The 26,440-nt window shown below is 41.7% G+C and overlaps 6 protein-coding genes across 7 annotated transcripts; 3 read left to right on the forward strand and 3 right to left on the reverse strand.

Annotated features, from left to right (window-relative positions):
- Nucleotides 1-717: 717 nt before the first annotated feature.
- Nucleotides 718-1,092, forward strand: LOC125297116 (histone H2B-like). Its single transcript, XM_048247282.1, has one exon. The coding sequence runs from the start codon at nt 718-720 to the stop codon at nt 1,090-1,092; it is 375 nt and encodes a 124-aa protein (XP_048103239.1).
- Nucleotides 1,093-8,696: 7,604 nt separating this feature from the next.
- On the reverse strand, nt 8,697-11,089 carry LOC125297126 (histone H3). The gene is made up of 2 exons (XM_048247293.1): nt 11,080-11,089; nt 8,697-9,112 (listed from the first exon to the last, which is right to left on the reverse strand). Exon 2 carries the CDS (start codon nt 9,105-9,107, stop codon nt 8,697-8,699), a length of 411 nt encoding a protein of 136 aa, XP_048103250.1. The 5' UTR covers nt 9,108-9,112; nt 11,080-11,089.
- LOC125297110 (histone H2A-like) lies at nt 9,389-10,218 on the reverse strand. Of its 2 annotated transcripts, XM_048247278.1 has the most exons (2): nt 9,851-10,218; nt 9,389-9,407 (listed from the first exon to the last, which is right to left on the reverse strand). In XM_048247278.1, the coding sequence occupies exons 1-2, from the start codon at nt 10,216-10,218 to the stop codon at nt 9,389-9,391; spliced, it is 387 nt and encodes a 128-aa protein (XP_048103235.1). The 2 variants fall into 2 exon arrangements, with proteins under 2 accessions (XP_048103235.1, XP_048103234.1); XM_048247277.1 differs by lacking the exon at nt 9,389-9,407 and having other exon boundaries at nt 9,841-10,218.
- LOC125298322 (histone H1-like) lies at nt 10,924-11,646 on the reverse strand. The gene has a single exon (XM_048249024.1). The coding sequence runs from the start codon at nt 11,614-11,616 to the stop codon at nt 10,924-10,926; it is 693 nt and encodes a 230-aa protein (XP_048104981.1). The 5' UTR covers nt 11,617-11,646.
- A 4,629-nt stretch (nt 11,647-16,275) lies between these two features.
- On the forward strand, nt 16,276-17,055 carry LOC125298323 (histone H2B-like). Its single transcript, XM_048249025.1, has 2 exons — nt 16,276-16,309; nt 16,727-17,055. The coding sequence occupies exons 1-2, from the start codon at nt 16,276-16,278 to the stop codon at nt 17,053-17,055; spliced, it is 363 nt and encodes a 120-aa protein (XP_048104982.1).
- Nucleotides 17,056-17,865: 810 nt separating this feature from the next.
- LOC125297086 lies at nt 17,866-23,308 on the forward strand. Its single transcript, XM_048247244.1, has 8 exons — nt 17,866-18,173; nt 18,437-19,394; nt 19,554-19,752; nt 20,036-20,141; nt 20,412-20,647; nt 21,012-21,170; nt 22,714-22,839; nt 22,992-23,308. Exons 1-8 carry the CDS (start codon nt 18,033-18,035, stop codon nt 23,002-23,004), a joined length of 1,938 nt encoding a protein of 645 aa, XP_048103201.1. The 5' UTR covers nt 17,866-18,032; the 3' UTR covers nt 23,005-23,308.
- Nucleotides 23,309-26,440: the final 3,132 nt, after the last annotated feature.

Below are 26,440 nucleotides of genomic sequence, written 5' to 3' on the forward strand. Positions count from 1 at the left end.
CATAAGCTTAAAAGGGTTCAGATATACAAACAATACTCAACAATACAAAATATAAAGCAAAAAAAAAGAAAAACACATGTATGCTGGTTCCATGCTGAAATCAAATCAGACCTTCCTTCATCATTTGAGTCATTCACGTTTTGCCATAACTTTTTTTTTTATATAATCAATCAAGCAGATGCATACATTTGGCCTCACAGACAGGAGCATAAGAATGTAAATCAATGTAAATCCAAGGGGTGTTTCCTATATTTTACTCATCTATCCTATCTGTTTTGCACTGTGCTGTAAAAGCGTGTTTTCTTCAAACTGAAAATGTCTCAACAAATTGCAGTGGCAACAGTTCAATAAATAACTTGCGGTTATGTCGCGTTTCAAACGTGAAAGTCACACAAAAGTGACTGAGAAAAACTCCAAGCTTGAATTGCAACGCAAACTATTTGGCAGATTTCAAAGAAGTCCTTTCCTTTAGAAGAAAAGTGCGGGAAAAGAACAAATGTGTAAACCGATGATCTGTGGGTGGTGCTAACACTGACTGCCCCCTTTTATACAAAATAACCAACCGTGTCTGGGTATTTCGTTTTGGAGGGAAATTACAGTCATTCTGGTGGTTTGGGGGTGAAGTGTCGCAGTCCTCTATTTGCATATCACCTGGCATATATACTAGATAACTTCGATAGTCGTGTATTCTCAGTTTATCATTGTAGAGAAGTCAATATGCCAGATCCAGCTAAGCCTGCACCCAAGAAGGGTTCCAAGAAAGCCGTGACAAAGACAGCCGGTAAAGGAGGAAAGAAACGCAGAAAGTCCAGGAAGGAGAGCTATGCCATCTACGTGTACAAGGTCCTGAAACAGGTCCACCCCGATACTGGTATCTCTTCCAAGGCGATGGGTATCATGAACTCCTTCGTGAACGACATCTTCGAGCGCATCGCTGGAGAGTCCTCCCGCTTGGCCCACTACAACAAGCGTTCCACCATCTCTTCCAGGGAGATCCAGACTGCAGTACGTCTGCTTTTGCCTGGTGAGTTGGCCAAGCACGCCGTGTCTGAGGGAACAAAGGCCGTCACCAAGTACACCAGCTCCAAGTAAAGTGTTCGTCTAACGCTTTACAACCCAAAGGCTCTTTTAAGAGCCACTCACATTCTCTTTGAAAAGTAATTCCAATGTAGTCATACCTAGCTATAGCTAAACGGTCGTAATAGGCTACTGCCATTCTCACTAATAAAAAATGGATATAATCTCTGATCAATAGGATGTGTAGGATTTTGATTTAAAACTTAAAAAAATACTCTTGACTGTTGCGTTACAATACAAAAAGGTTGGCAGGTGACCTTTATTAAACTACATAAAAGTGATTGGTAGAGGACAAGTTGGAGAAAATGATAACGGTGAATGCTGGTTTGTAGTGCTGGCTGAGACTAACATCGAAAAATAAAAAACTACGAACCTTGTCATGTCAGCTTTTCAAGAGTAGTCTGGCCTTAGACCCAAACATTAACTGGACACACGACTAGACACACTGACATCGGTGCTAGCACGCTAAACATTACACACTTTGCTTTAAGCAAAGTCCTTTTAGGCAAGTCCCTCCACTCGGCGGCCATATAGGCAAAGTCCTTTTAGGCAAGTCCCTCCACTCGGCGGCCATTTACCAACGTTTTATGGGCACTCATCGGGCACAGTCTTTGGGTCGAACTGCGCGTGCGCAAGGCTTCACGACACCAATCTTGCTCCAGCGGCGAGATCACAACACATGATTGGCACGATGTCTACACAACACACCATATGATTGGCTCAATGTCTTCACATCACACCACATGATTGGCTCAATGTATTTACATGTCGACGTTATGCCGAGGAAGGGGTGGGACATGTGTAGACAACGGCCATATTGGCGTGACAAACTAGCCCCATGCATTTCTATGGAGTATTTTTTGAGTGCTGTGTCTCCACATTAGAAAGTCTCTGGTCCAGACCAGCAGTGGACAGTAGAGCCTACACTGCTTACTTCACCCCTAAGTAGCTAAACAGTTAGTTGTAGAAACTACTTTCCCTAGCTAAGAAAGTACTTAACCCTCTGACTAATGTTGCATGTGTAATTCAACTTGATTTGCATTTCAATGAAAATTCTGAATTTTTTCCTTTTCACTAGTCTCTTGAATTATTCTGAGAATGTCTTACAGACATTGGATCCAAAGCTTGTGGGAAACATTTTGAAAAGGGCAAGAAAAAAGATCCCTATGTCCAAAACCCCACAGTAGAAGGCCTCCAACGCATACTTACCCTTGCTCAGCAGAGAGAGAGATGGCGATGCCCATAAAACTCTGGCTCCATATACAGATGATATTTTCTCCAAAATCAAAGTTTCATATAATTTATCATGTATAGCGAACTACTGCAGTAAGACAAAAATCAGTGAGCAGCAGCAAGTTGCAAATGTTGAGAGTGAGAGCACATCTGCACCAAGAAGGCTGAGTAGGGCTGATGAAACATAATTTCAAATGCGGAGAGATTGTTTCATTTGTGGCAAGGCCAGCTCTAAACCAGAACCTCTGACAGCAATTTCAACTGGAACAGTCGCAAGTACCAGAGACAAGGTCCTTCGGGCAGCTTCTGAAAGGCTTGTAGATGTACATCTTCGAATTCTTTCATGCCCAGATCTTTTTGCATGATACCAAATACCATAAAACACTACATCTCTAAATGAAATATAGCAGAAGCCATAGAAAAGAATGAAAAAAGCAGACCAATGTCTATAACAAAGCCTTTATTAAGCTCACTGAAGACATTGATAAAACAGTATTGTCCAAAGGTATGAAAGTGAGGACTCAACTCCTTGACTGATAGCTATGAGAACATACTAAAGACCATTGCTGAGCAAGAAGGTGTGTCAACACAAGAAATATAGATCAAGGACAGTGGTGTCTACATCCCAACTGTTCTCACTTGAGTTGCTGAACATGGAATTGTTGATGCAGCCATCAACAACTTTTACCAAAATGAAAACACCCTGGATGGGAAGTGTACAACTGATGCTATGACGTCTGTTGTGTTCCGAAGAGGCCAAGTCTCCACAGCAGATAAATGCCTAGCACAGGTTCCCTCAGGTTCAGAGGTCCCTCACCACCTTGAACACGATTGATATGAATGGATGGAGATAAACTTTACAGGTACATTTTGTCTATTCTTTTACGCTTCACATCCAGGGTGTCTTCATTTTGGTCAAAGTTGCTGATGGCTGCATCACAAATTCCATGTTCAGCAACTCCAGTGGGGCCAGTTGGGATGTAGACACCACTCTCTGTCCTTGATATCTGGTCTGCTGCAACAGATGTGAGAAGTGGCTAACTTCTGTATAGGAAACACAGTGTCCCATTGCACTGAGCTCATTGATGACTGTCTTACCAGACACTTTCTAATGAGGAGACACAGCACTTAAAAAATAACTCCATAGAAATGCATGGGGCTAGTTTGTCACGCCAATATGGCCGTTGTCTACACATATCCCACCCGTTCCTCGGCAAAACGTCAACATGTGAATACATTGAGCCAATCATGTGGTGTGATGTGAATACATTGAGCCAATCATATGGTGTGTTGTGAAGACATCGTGCCAATCATGTGTTGTGATCTCGCCGCTGGAGCAAGATTGGTGTCTTGAAGCCTTGCGCACGCACAGTTCGACCCAAACACTGCCCGATGAGTGCCCATAAAACGTTGGTATATGGCCACCGAGTGGAGGGACTTGCCTAAAAGGACTTTGGTCTTACTACCAAACTCATGATGTATCAAAATGGGAAGTCCCAGTGTGATTGGCGTATGGATGTGACAGCTCTGTTCAATGAGATCATGACAAATTAACACACAGATTCTCCTTTGAAGCTGGGTCATCACCACATGTTTGGTAATTTCTGTGGGCATGTTAATCAACACACCAGTTCACAAAGTCATACAGGATGTTGGGTACATACTTGCTGCATTGGAAACATAATAGACAGTCACTGCTGACATATTACTCACTGTCATGCTCTACCTGATCCATGCTTTTCCTCAATATGTCTGCAGCCCTGTGTAATATTTGGATTTCGGAAAGACTCTGACTTGTCTGTGGAAGCGTAGTCTCAGTCTACTGTTATTTCTGTGAGTTTAGCAGCTTCCCTCAGTGCACAATATGGTTATACTATCTGAGCAGATCAGATCTTACTGTCTTGGACGTGGAACAAATGCAAGCCTGTCTTTGTAATGCTGTATCAGCTTTTCCTTTAGTTTCCAGGATCTATATTTCTTGTGTTGAAGTATAGACACACCTTCTTGCTCAGCAATGGTCATTAGTATGTTGTCATAGCTATCAGTCAAAGAATTGAGATCTCACTTTTATATCTTTGGACAATACTGTTTAATCAATGTCTTCAGTGAGCTTAATAAACGCTTTGTTATAGACATTGGTCTGCTTTTTTGATTCTTTTCTATGGCTGCTGTTTATTATTTAATTTAGAGATGTAGTGTGCAAGGCACATTTTATGGTATTTGGCATCATATGCAAAGAGATCTGGGCATGAAAGAATTTGAATGTACATCTTCATCAAGCCTTTCAGAAGCTGCCCGAAGGACCTTGTCCCTGGTACTGGGGACAGCCGTGGCCTACTGGTTAGGGGTTTGGGCTTGTAACCGAAGAGTTACCGGTTCGATACCCGACCCAGAAGGGAAAAAGGCGGGGGAAGTGGTTGAGCACTGCTCTCCCATGCCCACATCCATGGTGCCCTTGAGCAAGGTACCTAACCCCTCACTGCTCCCCGAGCGCCACTGTAATAAGGCAGCTCACTGCTCCGGGTTAGTGTGTGCTTCACCTAATTGTGTTCACTGTGTGCTCTGTGTGCTTCACTAATTCACAGATGGGATAAATGCAGAGACCAAATTCCTTGTATACACAAGTATACTTGGCCTATAATTTACATTGCCCCTGTACCAGTCGAAATGTCCGTCATAGGTTCTGATCTAGAGCTGGCCTTCCACAAATGAAACAATCTCTCAGTATTTGAAACTCAGCCTTCTTGGTGCAGATGTGCTCTCACTCTCAACATTTGCAACTTGCTGCTGCTCACTGATTTTTGTCTTACTGCAGTAGTTCACTCTACATGATATGCAACTTTGATTTTGGAGGAAATATCATCTGTATATGGAGCAAGAGTTTTATGGACATCACCATCTCTCTCTCTGCTGAGCAAGGGTAAGTATGCGTTGGAGGCCTTGTACTGTGGGGTTTTGGACATAGGGATCTTTTTTCTTGCCCTTTTCAAAATGTTTCCCACAAATTATACAAAGCTTTGGATCCAATGCCTGTAAGACATTCTTCATAATTCAAAAGACTAGTGAAAAGGAAAAATTATATACATTTCAGAATTTTCATCGAAATGCAAATCAAGTTGAAATATAGCCGCAAGCGGCAATGGCGGGCCCGAGCACCTGCGGGCTTCACCCTGTGACATTTCGGAATCCAACAAAGCACCGACGTGGTGCGTTTGCGAAATGTACATATTTGATGTGTGTGCTATTTGTTTTTGCATTTTATTTTCTGGCTTGGCCAGGTGGGGGCGCAATGCAAGGCAGGCCCATTGGATGTCATCATAATCATAACCTGAGAAATTTCAAACTATTCATTTTAAGCAAAGAACATTTCTGATGCATTTTTGGTTGGCCAGATGGTGGCGCTATGTTAGGCATGGAAATTATACATGTGAATATCATCAAAATAATGATATTTAATTAAATTGTAAATAAATTCCAAAAACTATTCTGACTATGGCCAGCTGATGGCGCTACGCCACACCGGCATATTGGGTGCTAGGATGTCATATACACCTAATCTGACTAATCTGATGCATCTGATTGTAATATCCAACAGACTTGGAAAAAAACACATTCCTTCTCTTGCCAATTGGTGGTGCTATGCAAGGCATGTTAAAAAGACATATGAACATCATCATCATGATATCTAATTTTGTGTAAAATTTCAGATCAATCCATCAAAGCATAGAACATTTCTGGCACATTTCCTGCTTGGCCAGATGGTGGCACTATCCTAGGCATGTGAATTACACATGTGAATGTCATCACAATAATATCCAATATTTTATAAAGTTTCAGATTAATCAGTTAAGGCATCGTCCATTTCTGGCACATTTCCTGCTTGACCAGGTGGTGGCGCTATGCCAGGTAGGCCCATTGGGTGTCTGGATATCATCATAATCATAATATGTATTAACCTGTTAAGTTTCAGACCATTCATTCAAAGCATAGAACATGTGAATATCATCACAATAATGATTTCAAATATTTTATACCTACCAAGTTTCAAATAAATCAGATAAGGCATTACCCATTTCTGGCATATTTCCTGTTTGGCCAGATGGTGGCGCTATGTTAGACATGGAAATTAGACATGTGAATATCATCACAATAATGACATCCAATATTTTGTAAAGTTTCAGATCAACCAATAAAGGCATTACCAATTTCTGGCACATTTTCCTGCTTGGCCAGGTGGTGGCGCTATGCCAGGCAGGCCCATAGGGTCTCTGGATATCATCATAATTATAATATCTATTAACCTGAAAAGTTTCAGACCATTTATTCAAAGCATAGAGCATTTCTGGCACATTTCCTGCTTGGCCAGAAGGTGGCGCTATGCTAGGCCTGTGAATTAGGCATGTGAATATTATCACAATAATGATATCCAATATTTTATAATGTTTCAGATCAATCACTTAAGGCATTGTCCATTTCTGGCACATTTCCTGGTTGGCCAGATGGTGGCGCTATGCCAGGCAGCAACATCAGCAACATCTTGGCATAATGTTTGCCAAATTTCAAATGAATCTGACAAACCGTCTAGGAGGAGTATGTTCAAATTGATCATGTGACATCAGTATAATTGTCATTCTTTCTGTTGCCAGTTGGTGGCGCTATGCCAAACATGCATTATGGGCATGTGAATATTATCATTAACATGGTCTTCAATGACCTGTGAAATTTAAAACATTTCAAGCCATGCATGGTGAATTATGACACATTTATTGTTTATGTGGAAGGGTATTAAAATTAATAATTTCGCCATTTCGTCAAATTACAACATATCAAAAAAAACGTCACAATTTATAATCAGGAACATCTCGGCATCATTTATACCAACTTTGACATAAATCGGATCAACCCGTACACAAGGGCAGGGTGTGAGAGGGGAGTAATGCGTTAAAATTGATCATGTCCTGGCGACAAAATCTCAATTACCTCACTTCCTGTGGGCGTGGCTAATGGCATGTTAATACAAAAGTTGGGGCTAAGGTACTTTCTTAGCTAGGGAAAGTAGGTTCTACAACTAACTGTTTAGCTACTTAGGGGTGAAGTAAGCAGTGTAGCAGTGTCCACTGCTGGTCTGGACAGACAAAAGCTAACAATATTATTTTCCATTATTCAGTAATGACTTGACCAAAACAAAATTCAAGTGAATATAAATATTTTAATAAACGTGTTCCATTCCAATGTTAACCTGATTCAATTGGATCTGTGTTTCATATGAATTGTTTAATACTGGGACATATGAAATGTATCATTATTAAATGTAAATATAGAGCAGCACTTACCTTATGTAACTTACCTTGCAGTAACAATGAATGTCAACATTCTCCTCACCACTGATAATGTGATTTGGACTTGGAGACTGTATTTTGCCAGTGTTCCGTTTTCTTTCACTTTGGACACCTCATACATTGAGTGACAGAACACCCTGATTCGTCATACTATATTTACATATTTGGTATTGTTGGATTCCGTACAACACCACCTTTCCCATAAGCCATCATATGTGTTCTTATGATAGTCCCTGGTAAAGCAGCTACAAAGTAAATGAAAACATTCTGCATAGATATTCATTTTTTGCATGTCCGCTTATTTTAGGTGTAAGTTTACATGTCTCTATTCATTCCATACTTCAAGATATTCACATCCAGTCTTTTCTAGTAGGTAAAGCAACTTCCTGACTATAAACATGCCAAGTTTCAAAGCTCTCAGAGCTTGTGTGATTGATCTGCACTAATTTATATGCCTTAACTCCAATACAGACAGGCTATATTTTAGTTCTTTTTTGGTTTTGGGGTGTATAACAATATCTGTTAATTTAACAATCTTAGCAGTAAAATATTTTTAGCTAAGAATCCATTTCATATATGGGAGACCTTAGAGATGAGGAAAAACATTGTTGGGTGTAGTTCTACCTCCGGTAGGGGTATCTCAAACACTGAAGCCCTTTCTGACCATTTGTCACTAGCCTAATATGGCAACACTTTTTGGGCACTATCTCGGCAGAAATGTACGTGCGCAAGGCTTCACGACACCAATCTACTACAATCTTGCTCCAACACATGATTGGCACGATGTCTTCACAACACACCACATGATTAGCTCAATGTATTCACTTGTCAACGTTTTGCCGCTGAAGGGGTGTGATATGCAGACAACTGCCATATTGGCGTTACAAACTAAGCCCATGCATTTCTATGGAGGAGTAAGTTATAAACATAACAGTAAACGTTAAAAGAATATTAAGCGGGTATCGTGGGCAGTTTGGAAAATAGCTTTTCTAAATATTTGGGTGGCTCTTAAAAGAGCCTTTGAATTGGGTCCTGATTTGGATTGATTTAAGCACGCTCCCCACGGATACGACGAGCCAGCTGGATGTCTTTGGGCATGATGGTGACCCTCTTGGCGTGGATCGCGCACAGGTTAGTGTCCTCGAACAGGCCGACGAGGTAAGCCTCGCTAGCCTCCTGAAGAGCCATGACAGCAGAGCTCTGGAAACGCAGATCAGTTTTGAAGTCCTGAGCAATTTCTCTGACCAGACGCTGGAAGGGCAGCTTGCGGATCAGCAGCTCAGTAGACTTCTGGTAACGGCGGATTTCTCTCAGAGCCACAGTACCAGGCCTGTAACGATGAGGCTTCTTCACTCCACCAGTTGCTGGTGCGCTTTTACGCGCAGCCTTGGTGGCGAGCTGTTTCCTCGGAGCCTTACCTCCGGTAGATTTGCGGGCTGTCTGCTTAGTTCTTGCCATTTCTTCTTAGTCTTCAAGTATGAATGTTTTTGCGGAACGTGGGTATATAAGGCCTACGACCGAAGCCTGCCCCCTGTTTACGTCAGGTTTTTGATCTCCGCTGATTGGTCTTCCAAGTTCCCTCCGAGTGGCGCCTGAAATTCAAAATGACCCCCGCCCCCATTCAGATACCTGCGTGTTTAAATGAAAAAGCCAAACTACCATTAATATGTTAAACATATATTACTGAAAAGAAAGAAATGCGTCTGAAAGACTGCATATTCATGTTGACCTAGGAGGGTCTAAGATCGCCCCGCAGCCCTGCATGATTAACTAAGAACATGTATTTATCATCTCACTACTTCCTGATTTTATTCTTGTGTATGTGGGACTGGGTGTCAATATATCAATATATAAATATTAACATTTAAAGTTATTTATTGAATGCACCGTTAAGACGGCAAACAATGTATTTTTACGATCCGTAATGACAAGATATTCTGATTCTGGTCTGGCGTAATTACAGTTTAATTTAATTAAAAGGAAAGTAAATAATTTAAGTTAGATGAACTAAGAGTTACTTAGTGGCTGGATGGCTAAGCATTGATTCAGAGTTAAAGGGCTCATATTTCTAAATGAATTTTCACACGGGTAAGTGAAGAAATCATGTCAAGGGCAACCTGGAATGTACTTTTCTAGATATTTGGGTGGCTCTTAAAAGAGCCTTTGTTTCAGAAGTTTATAAAAGGTAGATTTACTTGGACTTCTCGGTCTTCTTGGGCAGAAGCACAGCCTGAATGTTAGGCAACACACCACCCTGAGCGATAGTCACTCCGCCGAGCAGTTTGTTCAACTCCTCGTCATTACGCACAGCCAGCTGCAAATGGCGGGGAATGATACGAGTCTTCTTGTTGTCACGGGCAGCATTACCGGCCAACTCCAGAATCTCAGCCGTCAGATACTCGAGAACGGCAGCCAAGTAAACCGGAGCACCAGCGCCAACACGCTGAGCATAGTTGCCTTTGCGCAGCAGCCTGTGCACACGGCCTACGGGGAACTGCAATCCAGCTCTAGATGAACGAGTTTTGGCCTTAGCTCTGGCCTTGCCACCGGTTTTGCCTCTGCCACTCATGTTTGCAGTAAGTGTTTGGAGTTAACTCTAGTGCTCTGCAATGGCCAGGCATGTCCTAATATCACACACCAGCGCAGGGGTACACCAGATTCCCAGTGGCTGAGAAAATAATGCTGAGAGCCAATCAACGTGTAGTTCGTGGCTATACGTCAATATCAGTTCCATTTGGCGATTGTAGCACCTCTCTCAGCACATTATCTCCAATCATTAAATTAAATGCGTGGCATAGTAGAGAAGTAATATACCAGATTAAATTATAACAACGTTTCTTCTGAATGAAAGTTTCATTTGAATGGTCACAATAAACCAACGAAACTTCCGGTGGTGATTCAAATAGTTTCCCGAACACTGTTACAATGTAGCAAACTAAAATGGTTGTGTTGCAATATTTTGGCTACTTATATTGGATATGTGTAACAAACTGAAGTGCTTGTGTGATGCATGATTCTGGATACTTTGTAACTTGCTTGGAAGCTAGTGAACAGAATGAGGCAAATGTTTTTTCCCATTTTTAAATAAAAACTACATTGTAAGAGAGAATGTTTTATGATAATATGCCTAATGAAATTCATATTATGATCCGTTAGTTCATTGCCTACGCACTGCGTAATGCCACTGAGTTTTGGGAATATTTTGTGGCAGTTTATGGTTATAGAAGACAAAAATCAATTATCGTGGGCGTGGATGTGTGGGAAAAAGGCACAATCAATAATAAATGCATTCAAAGAAGCTTTGGTTGGCTCTTAAAAGAACCCTTTTGTTTATCGACATAAAACAATCTGCACATTTACTTGTTCTTGGGTGCAGCGTTTTGGGTTTGGCAGCTTTAGGCTTAGCCACCTTGGGTTTCGTTGCCTTGACTTTCTTGGGGCTCTTCGCTGCCTTCTTGGGTGCAGCAGGCTTCTTGGCTTTTTTTGGGCTCTTCGTTGCTTTTTTCGGTGTGGCAGGCTTCTTGGCTGCCTTCTTTGGAGTCTTTTTGGCGGCCGCCTGCTTCTTTGCTACTGCCTTCTTGGGCTTCTTAGCCACGGCAGGTTTTTTCGGTGCTGGCTTCTTCGCTTTAGGTGCTGTCTTTTTAGCGGGCTTCTTTTCCACCGCGTTTTCCTTGTTCAGCTTGAAGGAGCCAGAAGCGCCGGTTCCTTTAATCTGGACCAAAGTTCCCTTTGTGACCAAACTCTTTATAGCCACCTTGACACGAGCGTTGTTTTTCTCCACATCGTATCCACCAGCCGCTAGAGCCTTCTTCAGGGCAGCCAGCGATACTCCTTTCTTCTCTTTAGAGGCAGAGACAGCCTTGACAACGAGCTCTCCCACACTTGGTCCAGTTTTCTTGGGTTGGGGTGCCTTCTTCTTAGGGGACTTCACTGGGGCCGTAGCAGGGGCTGGAGCAGCTTCTGCCATTGTATCGTTTAGGTTTTCACGCGCGTAGTATTCGATAGACCTGAGACAAATGAATGGCTGCTAGTACCCTACTGCCTGGACTTATAATACACATGAGGACCATTTAGTCTCAGTAGACCGAGATCTCTCCCGGCCTTCCTGTGGCGAAGAGATCACTTGTGTTTTCTCCCAGCACTGTTTGTAACATATGAGTGGCAATAAGACATTAACCAAAAAGACGATGTCTGTTGTGAAGAGCACAGCCTGCACGTTAAAAGGGAATATATGGGCGCTTTGGTTGCCCTTTATCACTTTTGCAACAAACTGAGAACGTCGGACCTCTAGGTGGAGAGGTTGCAGTCAGTCTGAGTTTTGTGAGGAAATCATGCACATAATGATAGTAAAACCGCGCAATACGTCGACAAAAAAGTACCACAGACCAAGACATGAGCCTCTGTTACACGTAAAAGCAGTTCCAATGTAGTTTTTGCGAATGTGTACTTTACACACGGGTGGTTTGTGGACACAGCGAAACACAATTGACAAACATGCGCCACCCAGGCTATGTATAGGTCGAAATGTTACCGGACCAATTTGTGATAAACGGAAGTTATGTGGCAATATTTGAAGGCTGATTAAATAAGAGAGTGTGTCACACCTGAAATTTTATTATAACCTTTACAGCTCTGCAAAGGTGCAGAAATTAGTGGGTGTGTAAGGAGATTGTCTGATGATTTGTGCATGACGTGTGATGTAAGCAATCCCTTAGCAAAATGAGAAGAAAATTATGTGTGGCGGTATTTGGATGAACATTAAGAACGGCATATTTAGTTCCTCTTCAGGTCCTCAAGTTGGTTAATGGTAATATATGTATACACTTCCAGTCAAAAGTTTGGAGACACTTAGACATTTACATTCCACTCCATTATAATCAGAATATCATATCAGATGAGATTATTTGCATTGTTTTTTTTATTAATCAGGGTAGTTTTCAGATTACATTATGTGCTTACATAATTGCAAAAGAGTTCTCGACTGTTGTAGAAAGAAATGGCTGCTCTTTAGTGCAATATCTATACATTGGCCATTGTCAGCAACCATTCATCCAATGTTGCAAAGGCACATTCTGTTTACTAATCTGATATCATTTTAAAAGGCTAACTGATAAAACATTGGAGAACCCTTTTGCAATGTTTCTCTCATCCTCTCAAAGGAACTCTGGATCTCATAGTGACCATTGGGTCCTTGGTTACCTGTCTGACCAAGGCCCTTTGTCTCGGATTACTTAGCTTGACTGAGCGACCAGAAGAAGGCTGTTGGTTGTTCCAAACTTTTCCATATGAGAATTATGAGGCTACTGTGCTCTTGGGCACTTTCAATGCTGCAGAAATGTTCTTGTATCCTTCTGTCTTCACACAACCCTGTCTTATAGGTCTACGGACAATTATCTCGACCTCGTGGCTTTTCACTCCGACATACAACTGTGAGACCATATATATAAAGAAATGTGTGCCTTTTCTAATAATGTCCAGTGAATTAATTTAGGCACAGGTGGATTCCAATCAAGTTGTAGGAGCATCTCAAGGATCAGGTGGGATGCACCAGAGGTCAATTACAAGCATCATAACAAAGGGTCTGAATACTTATGTAAATTGATTATTTCTGTCTTTTATTTTTTACACCTGTTTTTGTAAGTGTTGGAGTATTGTGGGTAGATAGATGAGAAAAAAAAATGAATTGAATCCATTTTAAGATGAGTCTGAAACATAACAAAATGTGGAAAAAGTGAAGCGCTGTCAACAATTTCCATATGCCCAATTGCATTTCCTGTTTATTTTCATAATTTGTTCCTAGCCATTGTCATTACCGAAACAATTTGCATACAAATTCCACTATATGCACATTTGAATATGATGCTTCATCGGTGTATATGCCATTTCCTACTCTGTCTCTCTTGTAGCAGGGTTAGCAAGAGTGATATAGTGAAGTGAAGTGGTTTTTACTAATAGAACTAATAGAAGAGCTCTACAGCTTTGTACTGCTGGGAAAATGAATCTAACTTACACATTCATACAGTCTGCAATTGGATCTAAATAAAATGTACAATATTTTAAGCATTATTATTGTTATAATTATTTCAAAAGTTGCACTAAACTAAAATGTCTATACACTTTTAATGCATTACATTCCACATAAGCTGTAACTGTCTTTAGGTACCTCTTTATCTCCATTTGAACATTGTATTCGTACAGTCGGACATTAGACACACTTTCTGACGCACAATCTGACTATGTAGGGTGGGGATGGCATACACAGCTTTGGATCCTAGAACGATGTCCCCTAGGTATGAGCGCTTATAGCTGTACGTTAGCCTACTCCCATTCACCCAGCCTATCACATTTTGTATTTGCCAAAATACACTTTTATATATGTGCATTTTTATTTGTGTGTGTGTGTGTGTGTGTGTGTTTCAAGGAGCCCACACATGAGAGTCATCAAAGCCCAAGCTAGACATGATGATTTTGCTTGCTTTGCACAATTTGCAGATCTCACTTACAATTTTTAGCAAAATTTTGAACACATTCTCATTCTCAAAACACATTCTGCTCTCTAATGCACAACATGCCATCCATACTGGTAAACACAAGTGGCAAAAATTAAATAGAAATAGACATGTCATTGATTAAACACAACCACTCAAAATTGATTTAACTTGTTTCAGATGATGTGATTTAACAATATATACCAGTTTAGAGAGCAGACAGGTTGTTGAAGGTGGGAATGAGAATGGAGAGAAGAAACTATATGAGAGGACGAGTGCATATGTGAGGTGAGGGACGGGGAGGAAGTGAAGTTGGGCAAGAAAAGGATTTGTATTGGACACTGTACAGTGCATTGTAGGCTGTATACTGAAAAATACTGTAAACAAATCGTATGGCGTATGGCCCTGAACGTTGTGCTTTCCATTTGTTTACAGTACTGACTGCTCAATAGATTTTCACTGGTTGCAAGTTCATATAAACAAAGAACAGTGAAATTATGTCTGGTGACCGCTATGGATTTTGTCTATGCTTTGAAACGCTAGGGACGTACTCTGTACGGTTTTGGTGGTTGAAGATCAGATCTCTCCTTCGTCTAAGCCTAAAGGCTCTTTTAACAGCCACCCAATTCCTTATAAAAGCTGGTTTTCCTGTTTAATGGGGTAGTGGAAGTTATCCTAGCGTAGAGATGCGCACATACAAATTCGTCAGGTGCAGGTTAGTAACAACGTAAAAAAGAAAGGATGCTCACTGCCTCGTATGCTCCCAGTTTAAAGGTAGGCTAGGTTATAACGTTTTGACCACTCAGGTCTTCGTGAGGTATAAGGTATACCCAGAGACATTCTAATATGGAGACACAGCACTCAAAAAATACTCCATAGAAATGCATGGGGCTAGTTTGTCACGCCAATATGGCCGTTGTCTACACATATCCCACCACTTTCTCGGCAAAACGTCAACATGTGAATACATTGAGCCAATCATGTGGTGTGATGTGAATACATTGAGCCAATCATATGGTGTGTTGTGAAGACATCGTGCCAATCATCTGTTGTGATCTCGCCGCTGGAGCAAGATTGGTGTCGTGAAGCCTTGCGCACGCGCAATTCGACCCAAAGACTGTGCCCGATGAGTGCCCATAAAACGTTGGTATATGGCCGCCGAGTGGAGGGACTTGCCTAAAAGGACTTTGGTATACCTGACTAAGACCCGAGTGGTCGAAACGTAACCTAGGCTACCATTAAACTAGGAGCATACAGGGCAGTGTGCGGATATAGCCTATGTTATAGACCCCCCACTTGAATTAGTCTCAATGACAATATGCATTATCATAAGATTCGCAAAACTGCAGCATTGAATGAGCTACGTTTGTCAAGAATATGATGTCCAAATGTGTAGCTTCCTAGTATGAAAACCAAACTCCTGTAAATAAACATACGATGCGAGGTCATGAGCACGTTAAAGAATGACACCAACGTGAAATTAGACATTCAAACATCAAACAAAATATAAAAATGCCAAATAACCTATAAAGAAAACAACAACAAAAACATGTTTGTTCCATGCCGAGTAATCCTACCCCATAAATCAAATAGGCCGCCTTTCATCGTTTGAGTCACGCAAACACGTTGGACCAGTTGTCACTTTCTATAATAAATCAAGTATATATTTGGCCTGACAGACAGGAACGTAATAATGTATAGAAATACAGTGAGTTTAAACAAAGTCCTTTTAGGCAAGTCCCTCCACTCGGCGGCCATATGGCAACACTTTGTGGGCACTCATCGGGCATCCATCTCGGCAGAAATGCGCGTGCGCAAGGCTTCACGACACCAATCTACTGCAATCTTGCTCCAGCGGCGAGATCACAACACATGATTGGCACGATGTCTTCACAACACACCACATTATTGGCTCAATGTATTCACAACATAGCACATGATTGGCTCAATGTATTCACTTGTCAACGTTTTGCCGCGGAAGGGGTGTGATATGCATTGACAACTGGCGTTACAAACTAAGCCCATGCATTTCTATGGAGGATTTTTTGAGTGCTGTGTCTCATTAGAAAGTCTCTGGTTTAAATCCAAGGGGAATTTCCTGTGTATTACTGTGCCGTGCTATTTATTTTACTGTAAAAATGTCTGCCAACAAATTGCAGCGCAAACAGTTCAGTAAAAAGGACCATTTAAACATGTTAAACAAACATCAATGATGATTCGAGAAGTGCACCTAAATTACTGCGAACAACTGTAGGCATAATCATGAATTGCAACGCTAAATGTACAATTATTTTATATATATTTCCAACGATTCGCTTCCTTCAGAAGAAAAGTGCGGGAAATTACGCGAACCTCTGGGTACTCATATTAAAGGTGGTGTAGACTGATGATCTGTGGGTGGTGTTAACCTTCTGTTACTGACTGCCCCTTCTATTCAAAATGACCAATCGTGTCTGAGTATTTGGTTTAGGAGGGAAATTACTGCCATTCTGGTAGTGGGTGTGTGAAGTGACGCAGTCCTCAATTTGCATATAATCTGGGATATATATACCAGATAACTTCGCTAGTCGTTTATTCTCAATTTTTCAGTCGAGAACTCAATATGCCAGACCCAGCTAAACCTGCTCCTAAGAAGGGCTCTAAAAACCGTGACCAAGACTGCCGGCAAAGGAGGGAAGAAACGCAGAAAGTCCAGGAAGGAGAGCTATGCCATCTACGTGTACAAGGTCCTGAAGCAGGTCCACCCTGACACTGGGATCTCTTCCAAGGCGATGGGTATCATGAATTCCTTCGTGAACGACATCTTCGAGCGTATCGCTGGAGAGTCTTCCCGCTTGGCCCACTACAACAAGCGTTCCACCATCTCTTCCAGGGAGATCCAGACCGCAGTGCGCCTGGTTCATGCTATTGATCATTGATATTACATTGCTGTTTATTATTGCTATTTTCCTTAATGTAGTTTTACCAACATTTTAAAACTGTTCACTCTCTCACGCACACACACTAACTGACGTTAAAAACATTTTTAAATGAACAAAGCGTTTTTAAACTCCATCTTGTGGAAGATAATAAAACATGTGGAAGCGTGTTTTATCCTTGCTCCCCACTAGAGGGCTATATAGGGTAATTTGGTCTATGTTGTGTCCGCTCACATAAAAGTTTAAAACCACCAGCCCGATGTAGGCTACTGCAAATGATTGTACAAGCTTGAAGGTAAACATATTTTGATTGTTCTCCATGATCATCCGGATAAGCTTCAGAATGCAGATTCAGGAATTTGGTTTCACTTTGGCATATTGCGTTACAGGGGTGATGACTGTTCTTGTTCTGTTGATTTTACGTGTTTGTTGGAGTGAAATAATGCTATTTAGCGCAATTAATCACTCACTGAACTCAAGGTTATGTAGCTAGGTCTGTGACTATCAATTAATAATCGATACTAACTCATTTGCGTGCTATCAAGCCTGAGAAGGTAGTCTACGAAGGCTACATAAGGTTGTATTACTGATGTTTATTGGTTAGTTATCTATAGATGTAATTATGGACAGAGGCGATTTGTCACCTCTAGGCTTATGGAACTCGTTTGCTGAACCTTCAAGAATGGTCTGTTGAAGACACAGACGTACCAGAACTCCAAAATGCGTCATAATGGTGAGTTCACAATAGCGCAGCTGTCATCCTCCGCCAACATACTACTTTGCGTCACTTGTAGAAACTTCTCAGTTAGATATACACGGTTGTTTTTTCCGTTTCGATTATATTCGAATGTATATATTTTTTCAATCGTAATTTGATACCATATTATAATTTTAAGTTCAGGACGTTTAATTTCAGCCCATTATCATCACCATTTTGAAATGTAGGTCCAGTCAGAGAATTGGACATTTTCAGTTCAATGGATTCCCAAAGCCTTAAAGAGGAGTTGGATAGACTCCATGTCCAAAACCAGGAGATGAAACACATAATGCAGCAGCTCCTGAGGGAAAACCTGGAGCGGATGCAGTACACCGGCTCCCATACTTGCTTCCCGGCATGTGTGAGTTCCCTATAAAATCTAATAGTAGTACAATATAGCCTAAGCTACTACCGGTATGTAAATTTAATAGCCCATATTCTCTGAGGCCAATACGAATACAGCTTTGGCCCAATCTGGCTGTAAATCAATTATAGAAATCATACCATGGGCTACTTATAGTAACTTTCATGTTAGGTTCATATACAGAACTGTGTGGGAATGTGTTGTGGTGTTGGGTGCAGGTGGCGGCCATCTTTGACATGTTTCCTCCTCCCTGTTTACAGTGTCATCATCAGCTGTTTCACCCGCATCTCCATCCTCATCTTGTGCCTGTGATGCTGCCAGACCATAATCCCACAATGCTCTGCGGCTCTCTCCAGTCGCTCAGAGCCGGTGTAGCGTCTGGTCAGCATGAGCTGTTGCCCCCTATCACCCCTGCACGTGCCCAGCAGCAGCAGTCCTGTGGCTCATTCCCCTCCTTGCCTGCACTAGCCCAGGGCCAGGACCCGGTCCAGCTGATCCTAGGTGACAGACGGCTCTCTGCAATTCCGCAAGGAGGTGCTCCGCGTCCCCTAGGCAGGAAGAATTTGACTGGCCTTGATCGGGCTCACCCACTGATGCCACTCCATCACAACATAGCACCGGGTGGCATTGCCAATGGCAGCATGGCACCTGCTCCACCTGTCATCAACAAGGCAACAGGCAAAAGTCAGAACAACAAGCCGAAGAAGATCAAGGCCAGGCGCTGTATCAAAACTGTCCAAGATGTTGGCCTGAAAACCAGCAGTCAACAGGACAACATAAACAGTAACCGAAACCATATCAACGGTTGTCAACCCCCGGTAAAGCATACAATGCAGTCAGAGCAGGAGCAGGATATGGGGTGTGTGCTAGAACCCCTAAACGTTCACCAGATCCCTGAGAACCTCCGACTGGAGGCCCTGTGTGTTGCTGAGGAGATCAGACTCACCAGTCTCCGCTGTAACAGTGTCCTCAGTGGCAATGCCAGCGCTTCTGACCGTGCAGGCAGTTCTACGAGCAGCCTCAGCCCTGTGGACCTCAGGACCCCGTCCGCACTGCGTGCTCTGCCCTTCCTCAACACCCCCACTCCACCCATTGCCCATGCTGTCCCCTCCCCCCCAGAGACAGCCAAACCCCAGGTAACCAATCAGAGACGGTTCGTCAGTAGACTACCCCGCCTCAAGAAGACAGCTTCACTTAGTGTGGCCACTGCTGTGACAGGTGAGCAGTGAAGTCACTAAAGTTAGATACATATCCCTAACAATTTTATACACACACTCACACACACACACACACTGATCATACTGTCTGATATAGCTTTGGTTGCAACACAAGAATAGGATCTACAAATCAAAACAGATTTGACCTTTGACCTCCCAGAGCAAAGGTCCGTGGAGTGTCTGGCAGAGAAGGAAGAAGTGAAGGAGTGTAAGGAGGTGAAGAAGAAGAGAGTGATAGAGAAGCAAACAAGCAACACCCAGCAGATCAGGGAGCTCCCAGAGCTGGCCAAACTGCCCCCTGTGTCCTGCCCCGAAGAGGCCATCCTGCAGGCCTTCAGGCTGCTCAGAGAGGATGACTGGTGGGAGTATAGCTAAAATAGGCTAGGCTAACACATTAAATCTATACAAATTATAGGCTATTAGCTATGATAGGCTACTTTAACATATTTACTTGAGACAAATTATAGTTTTTCAGCTAAGATAAGATACAGTCATATTGACATATTTGTGTTCAAAGAGTGTCTTTTAATGAAGACAGCCTACCCTATGCAAGGTCTTTACACTTTAGAGCTAAGCTGGAGATAGACTGCTAAAGTCAAGTATATGCTCCTCTGAGTTGTATGTGTGTTGTTGTTTCTGCAGGGAGCAGAAGATCGAGGCCCTGATCTCCATCAGGTCTCTGTCCCAGCACCACGCTGAGGTGCTACTGCCCAGGTTGCATGATGTGTGTCTGGCTGTCTACCACGAGGTCAGAGGCTCTCTGCTGGAAAACAAGCTGGAGTTCATGTTGCATTTGTTCTGTTTCAGACCCGAGAATATGTATTCAGATGACTTAGTTATACTGCACAGTTTCAATAAGCTTACTCGCCTTGGTGCCACTACAATGTATGCATGTTAGGCCTGGACACAGTTTTATAGACAGTATGAGAACACCGTTGTAACAAACTTTCTTTGTGTTCTATGTATTTTTGAGACAGCTTGTAACATTTTGTCATTCTATCTTTCTCAACACACCCAGGTGAAGAACCTGCGCTCAATGGTTTCCCGCGCTGCCATGGTGACGCTGGCCCACCTGCACGCTCACCTGGGGCGAGGCATGGACACAGAGGCCGAGGGCACAGCCCAGACACTGCTGCCGAAAGCTGGAGAGGCCAGCGGCTTTATCAGGGAGGACATGGAGCTGGCACTGGGGTACATGGTGCTCAATGTCACCCCCTCTCGCAGCATGAATGCCCTCATCAACACAGGGCTCAGGTGAGGGGGACAGAGAACCCTGATGAGCCTTTACTTCAGACTTCCTGAAGTTTATTGGTTCTCTGTGGTACTGCTGATACTAATTCTACTAGTACTACTATACTAGTTCTACTAGTCCTCAACAACTGGTCTCTGTTTCACCTGGTTTAACACATGTCTCTCCTGGCTCTGTGGTTCTTTGTCTCCTCTGTTTATCTGGCTAAATATGGTTAAAATGGAAGCCTTGTGGGAGCAACTATGATGCTGATAATGGAACTCTCTTGAAACGGTCTATATGGTTCTTTGTCTCCTCTGGTTCTCTAGCTTACTCATTCTCTGGCTCTGTGTTTCTCTTGGTGTGTTTCAATGGTTCTCTACTTCTTAGACACCGTAATGCGGCCGTGAGGAAGACCACTGCACAGTTCCTGGAGAGACTGGCAGAGGTCATGGGGGCATCCCGCGTCTTGTCTGGCAAAAAGAACCTGACTGACCGCTTCATCCACTCCATCAGCTGTCTGGCCCTCGACAGTGCACAGGAAGTCAGGTGGGAGTGATACTTCTTGTTTCATAATAACAACTCAGCTAACCAAACCTAATCAATTTATTATGTGGTATCTAAAAGTCATGTCATCTCCTATATCGATACTACATAGGATTATCTGTCAGTGCCGTGGATTTGAAATTGTATGTTTACCACTGTTAAAACACAATGAAGAGTTAATAACATATTCCGAAAACACTGTATGTTTTGCACTGTATACATATTACACAGTGCATTATACAGTATGTTATACAATATGTTGGTCCATGTAGTGACTATAAATTAACTAGTGCAGTGCCCGTACAAAACATGCCAATTCGAAAAACCCGTTGTCCAATGACATGCCTGCAGGTACTTTAAAAATGGGCTGATGCTCTAAGTTTATGTCACCACTGGATCAAAATTATATCACAAACACAGGGAGAGACTGTGGCAATGTTCAAATATCTAGGGGTTCATTACATAACCTGAATACTTACAAAAAGACTATCGAAGCTGAAATAAAAACAAATAAATAAAAAAAGAAGACAAATCAAACAGCTAACCAGAGTCATGTAACGGCTGGGCCCTATATGCCATCTGATTGGGACATGCGTCGACACTGCCACTTCCCATCACTTAACTCAAGAAATGGGCGTAGAATAGGGACAAGACACTGTAAGACAAAAACATTACAATGAAAGCAGCAAAGCAATCATTCTTGCCAAGCATTCAATAATGCAAATAATAAGCATTCAATAAGCATCGTTTCAGAGTTATAGCTTTTATACATCAAAATGGGCATAATACTAAAAGCTGTTTTGGCTATGTTAAGCCTGTAATTCAAAATTTGATGATAGAGAAGTTTGGAGTATATTGATTGACTCTCCCTAAACGAGGAAAGAATAGCCATTTGATATCTTTTGGGCCTGCCGGGCATCCATTTCAGCAGAAATGGGATGACTAAAGTATCTATCTATATATCAAGGCTTCCACATTGGACACCAATCTTGCTCCATGATGGTGGAGAATAGATCACAACAGATGATTGGCACGATGTCTTCACAACACACCATTGGCTCAATGTATTCACATCACACCACACGATTGGCTCAATGTATTCACATGTTGACAGGGTTTTTTGCCGAGGAAGGGTGGGACCAAATGTGTAGACAAGGGCCATATTGGCGGACAAACTAGCCCCATGCATTTCTATGGAGGTGAGGATGCTTTTTTTTGAGTGCTGTGTCTCCACATTAGAAAGTCTCTGGCAGTTGGAGGGAGTGGTAAGATAAAGTGTCATCTGCATAGCAGTGGAAGTTGAGACCGTGGTGAATGTGGCCAAATGGGAGGATGTGAATGTCGGTCAAATGACTGTCATAAACAGACAGTGTGCCTCACGCCATCTTGTGATGAAATGAAAACGGGCATCAAACATATTTTAAATGTTAATTTAACATATAAAAACATCTCAATATTTTTTTAATGCTGTCATTATTAATGAGTTGGTGTTGATGTCCTTAATGTAAATAAATCGGTGTTGATGAATTGTTTGTGTCTAAAACAGGACCCATGCCCGTAACACGCTGACATTCTTGGCTTGCCATTCTGACCTTATCAAGATGGTGGACAGGTTCGCCCCTCAGAGAGATCAAGGCACTGTCAGGGACATCATCAACAAATGGCAAAAAAAGTGGGTGCAAACCATTGGAGGACACAATAACACATAGCATTTATCTATCATTGTCAAAAATTGGCCAACATCTCTACTTATTGTCATTTAACCTCAGATAATCCTGAAGGAAATGTCTTAATAATGTCTCCTTTTGCCCCCCACCCCCACAGAAATATTCATTGAAGTGAACATCCAAGCTGGAAGAATGCAATAATGAATACTGGTCTACACACAAACCGTATTTTTTTTTTTTTAAATGTGCCTTAAGCAATGCACCATCCCTAGTCGCCAATCCAAATTAAGAAGGAATTCGGGCATCAACAAAGGATCATCTAGACCAGCAGAAGCCCACCAGCAGCGTTCCAGCAAGACCAAGCTTCTTCTCCCATTCCAGTTTGCTCTCATTCACTCTCAAGCAGCTCTACAGCCCCCAACCAGCTACAGCATTCAAACATCTATTTTTACATAGGCCTAATTTGCATTTTGTTTCTTTTTCATATCTTTCAGTTTCCTTTTTCTGAAACAAGTTAAAAATAAAGGGAAACAAAGTGTATTTGTCTGTCTCATTTGGCTCAACATCGTTAATAATAAACTTTGCCACTGTTTTGCACATGTAGCGTGCATAGCAGTCTTACAAAACATTCTAACTAGACTAGAAACAACATATTGTGAGAAAATTGTAAGAAAATAATTCTGCATCTATAAACCAATAACCGGAAGTGAGGTAAGAGAGGGCAAACAGGTCAAGTTCAATGAATGGTGTAATGAATCCTGACACAGACTCAGAGGTGATTATAAACAACAAGAACGCCTTTGATGGGCCACAGCCTTATAATTATGAGCCTCCTTGGCGAGATAGGCAAGTGAAATAGGGGGCAAGGGGCCTCATTTATAAAGCGTTCTTACGCACAGATTTGATCTTAGACCGTGCGTACGCTCAAATCCATGCCAACGCTCAGATTTATAAAAACCGTCTTCGACGTGGAAAAGTGCGTATCTCCACGTCAGGTTCAAACTTGACGTACGACCATTTCCTTGTGGTAATGCCGGGGTACTGCAAGTAATCTGAGGTCTAAGTGCGATGCATTTTCAAAATTCCAAGACCAACGATCTCATGTCTTTCTTTGCCATATGCATGATCAATATCAGAAGATCTTTAAAGACGTTTTTGGACGCAGCTTAATGTTTCATGGTTTGGCATAAAACTGCTAATGAGAACTATAGCCCACTTAAGAAAGTGAAAAAACGTATAGCTTACTTATTTCATAATATCTAAAAAACACCAAGACCTACGATGGAATGATTGAAACATTTTTACAGGTGATCTAGTATATTTGGTGTTCTCACCAATCTAATATTGACCATAAAATGTCCAATTGCCCTCGTTTAGGAGAGGAAAAGTACATTTGTGCCAGGGATGTAGTGGTAAAATAAGAGGTGGGTGAACTATGAATTCTGCGATCTCGGTGAGGTGGACTGCGCCATGCGGTATCGGATTTTTAAAAAAGACATTCGAACATGTTTGATAATGGTGGAGGTTATTATGCAGTATTGGGAATAGACCTATAGGATAGTATTGGATAATACAGTTTTGAATGTTAAAAGCGAATAAACTCTTTTGAGAGGTGGATAAACTCTAATAAGAGGTGGGTAGGCCTAAACTCTATTTCTGAAATTTCAGAGGTAGATAAACTGCGTTTACTCGCGTTTAGCCTCCACTACATCCTAATTTGCGCTCATAGGCCTTCCCAGCTTCGTAACAGAAAGGTAATATTTGAATGTAAGCTATACAATGTAGGCTATATATGATATACAATATCTATAGCCTACATTGTATAGCACAACAAAGAAACAGAAGTTATCCTCTGAAAGCAGGGCATCTTCATATTTAGTGTTGCGTCGGAGTTGCGTAAAGAGGTGCAGAGCGCGCACCTGTTTGTTTTTTTGACTGGCAGTGCCCAAGAACAGATGACAATACGTGAGTTGAATAATGTAGGCTAAAATATAAATTAATTCTGCTATCTCGGTGAGGTGGACTGCGCCATGCGGTATCGGCTTTTTTAAAAAGGCATTCAGAACATTTTTGATAATGGTGGAGGTTAATGTACAGTATTGGGAATATATATAGTATTGGATTATACAGTTTTGAATGTTAAAAGTGAATAAACTCTTTTGAGAGGTGGATAAACTCTAATAAGAGGCCCCAGGGGCCTCATTTATAAAAGGGTTGCGTAGAAACCATCCTTCATTTGATCTTAGATCATTTCTGAAATGATCGTACGTGTGATTCAGAGAAAACGAACTTACGCACAAAAAAACGTGCGTACGCCACCCTTCCTTGGGCCTCATTTATAAAAGGGTTGCGTAGAAACCATCCTTTATCTTAGATCATTTCTGAAATGATTGTACGTGTGATTCAGAGAACACGAACGTACGCACAAAAAAACGTGCGTACGCCACCCTTCCAGATGTGCCCATTATAAATCACAAATGAACGTCAACTTGTGCGCAGCTGGATGGTTTTAGGTCTCCGCCTTGTAAACACCCTCTCATCAATATCATTAGCATATGTTTTAATGAAATCAATGGCCTAAAAGCTGTAGCCTATGTAAAATTATATATTGAAAACATTGTATAGGCCTCGCCTATGCCATCTGATGTTAACTAGCCTATATGCGTCAGTTCGAATAGCTTACTAATTATGTTTTTTCCAGCAAAGCTTTCTGGAAAGAGATCGTATGCAGGTATGCGATCGTATCCATGTCAATTGTCCTCTGCTCGCTTTCATTCTTTTTGCTTGCAGTAATGTGAATAATCAACATATAGTATGTTTAGGCCTACTTTGTAGAAAAAACGGTAATATGCTGATTTAGCCTACAAAACAGAGGACTAAATTATAAGCGTGATATGTCATGTAGGCTTAACGTTTCTTTTTGGATAGGCTATGTTTTTGCTGAAAAAGTAGCCTAGTTCGCCGGTTATTATTCATTCATTCTGCATATTTGCTATCGTTTTCTTTCAATAATGTCCAATGGCTTAAACATAGTCCTTTATTGTTTGCTTTAGGCCTACCTTTATATTTTAGCCTACATTATTCAACTCACGTATTATCATCTGATCTTGGGCACTGCCATTTAAAAAAAGCAAACAGGTGTGCGCTCTGCACCTCTTTACGCAACTCCAACGCAACATTAAATATGAAGATGCCCTGCTTTCAGAGGATAACTTCCGTCCCTTGGTTGTGTAGGCTATATATATATATATATATATATATATATATATATGCCTACATTGTATAGCTTACATTCAAATATTACCTTTCTGTTACGAAGCTGGGAATAGGCCTATGAGCGCAAATTAGTATGTAGTGCAGGCTAAACGGGACTAAACGCAGTTTATCCACCTCTGACATTTCAGAAATAGAGTTTAGGCCTACCCAGCTCTTATTAGAGTTTATCCACCTCTCAAAACAGTTTAATCACTTTTAACATTCACGACTGTATTATCCAGTACCATCCTATATTCCCAATACTGCACAATACCTCCACCATTATCAAACATGTTCGAATGCCTTTTTTAAAAATCCGATACCGCATGGTGCAGTCCACCTCACCGAGAT

Source organism: Alosa alosa, chromosome 7, assembly GCF_017589495.1.
Source record: "Alosa alosa isolate M-15738 ecotype Scorff River chromosome 7, AALO_Geno_1.1, whole genome shotgun sequence".
Classification (NCBI taxonomy): domain Eukaryota; kingdom Metazoa; phylum Chordata; class Actinopteri; order Clupeiformes; family Clupeidae; genus Alosa; species Alosa alosa.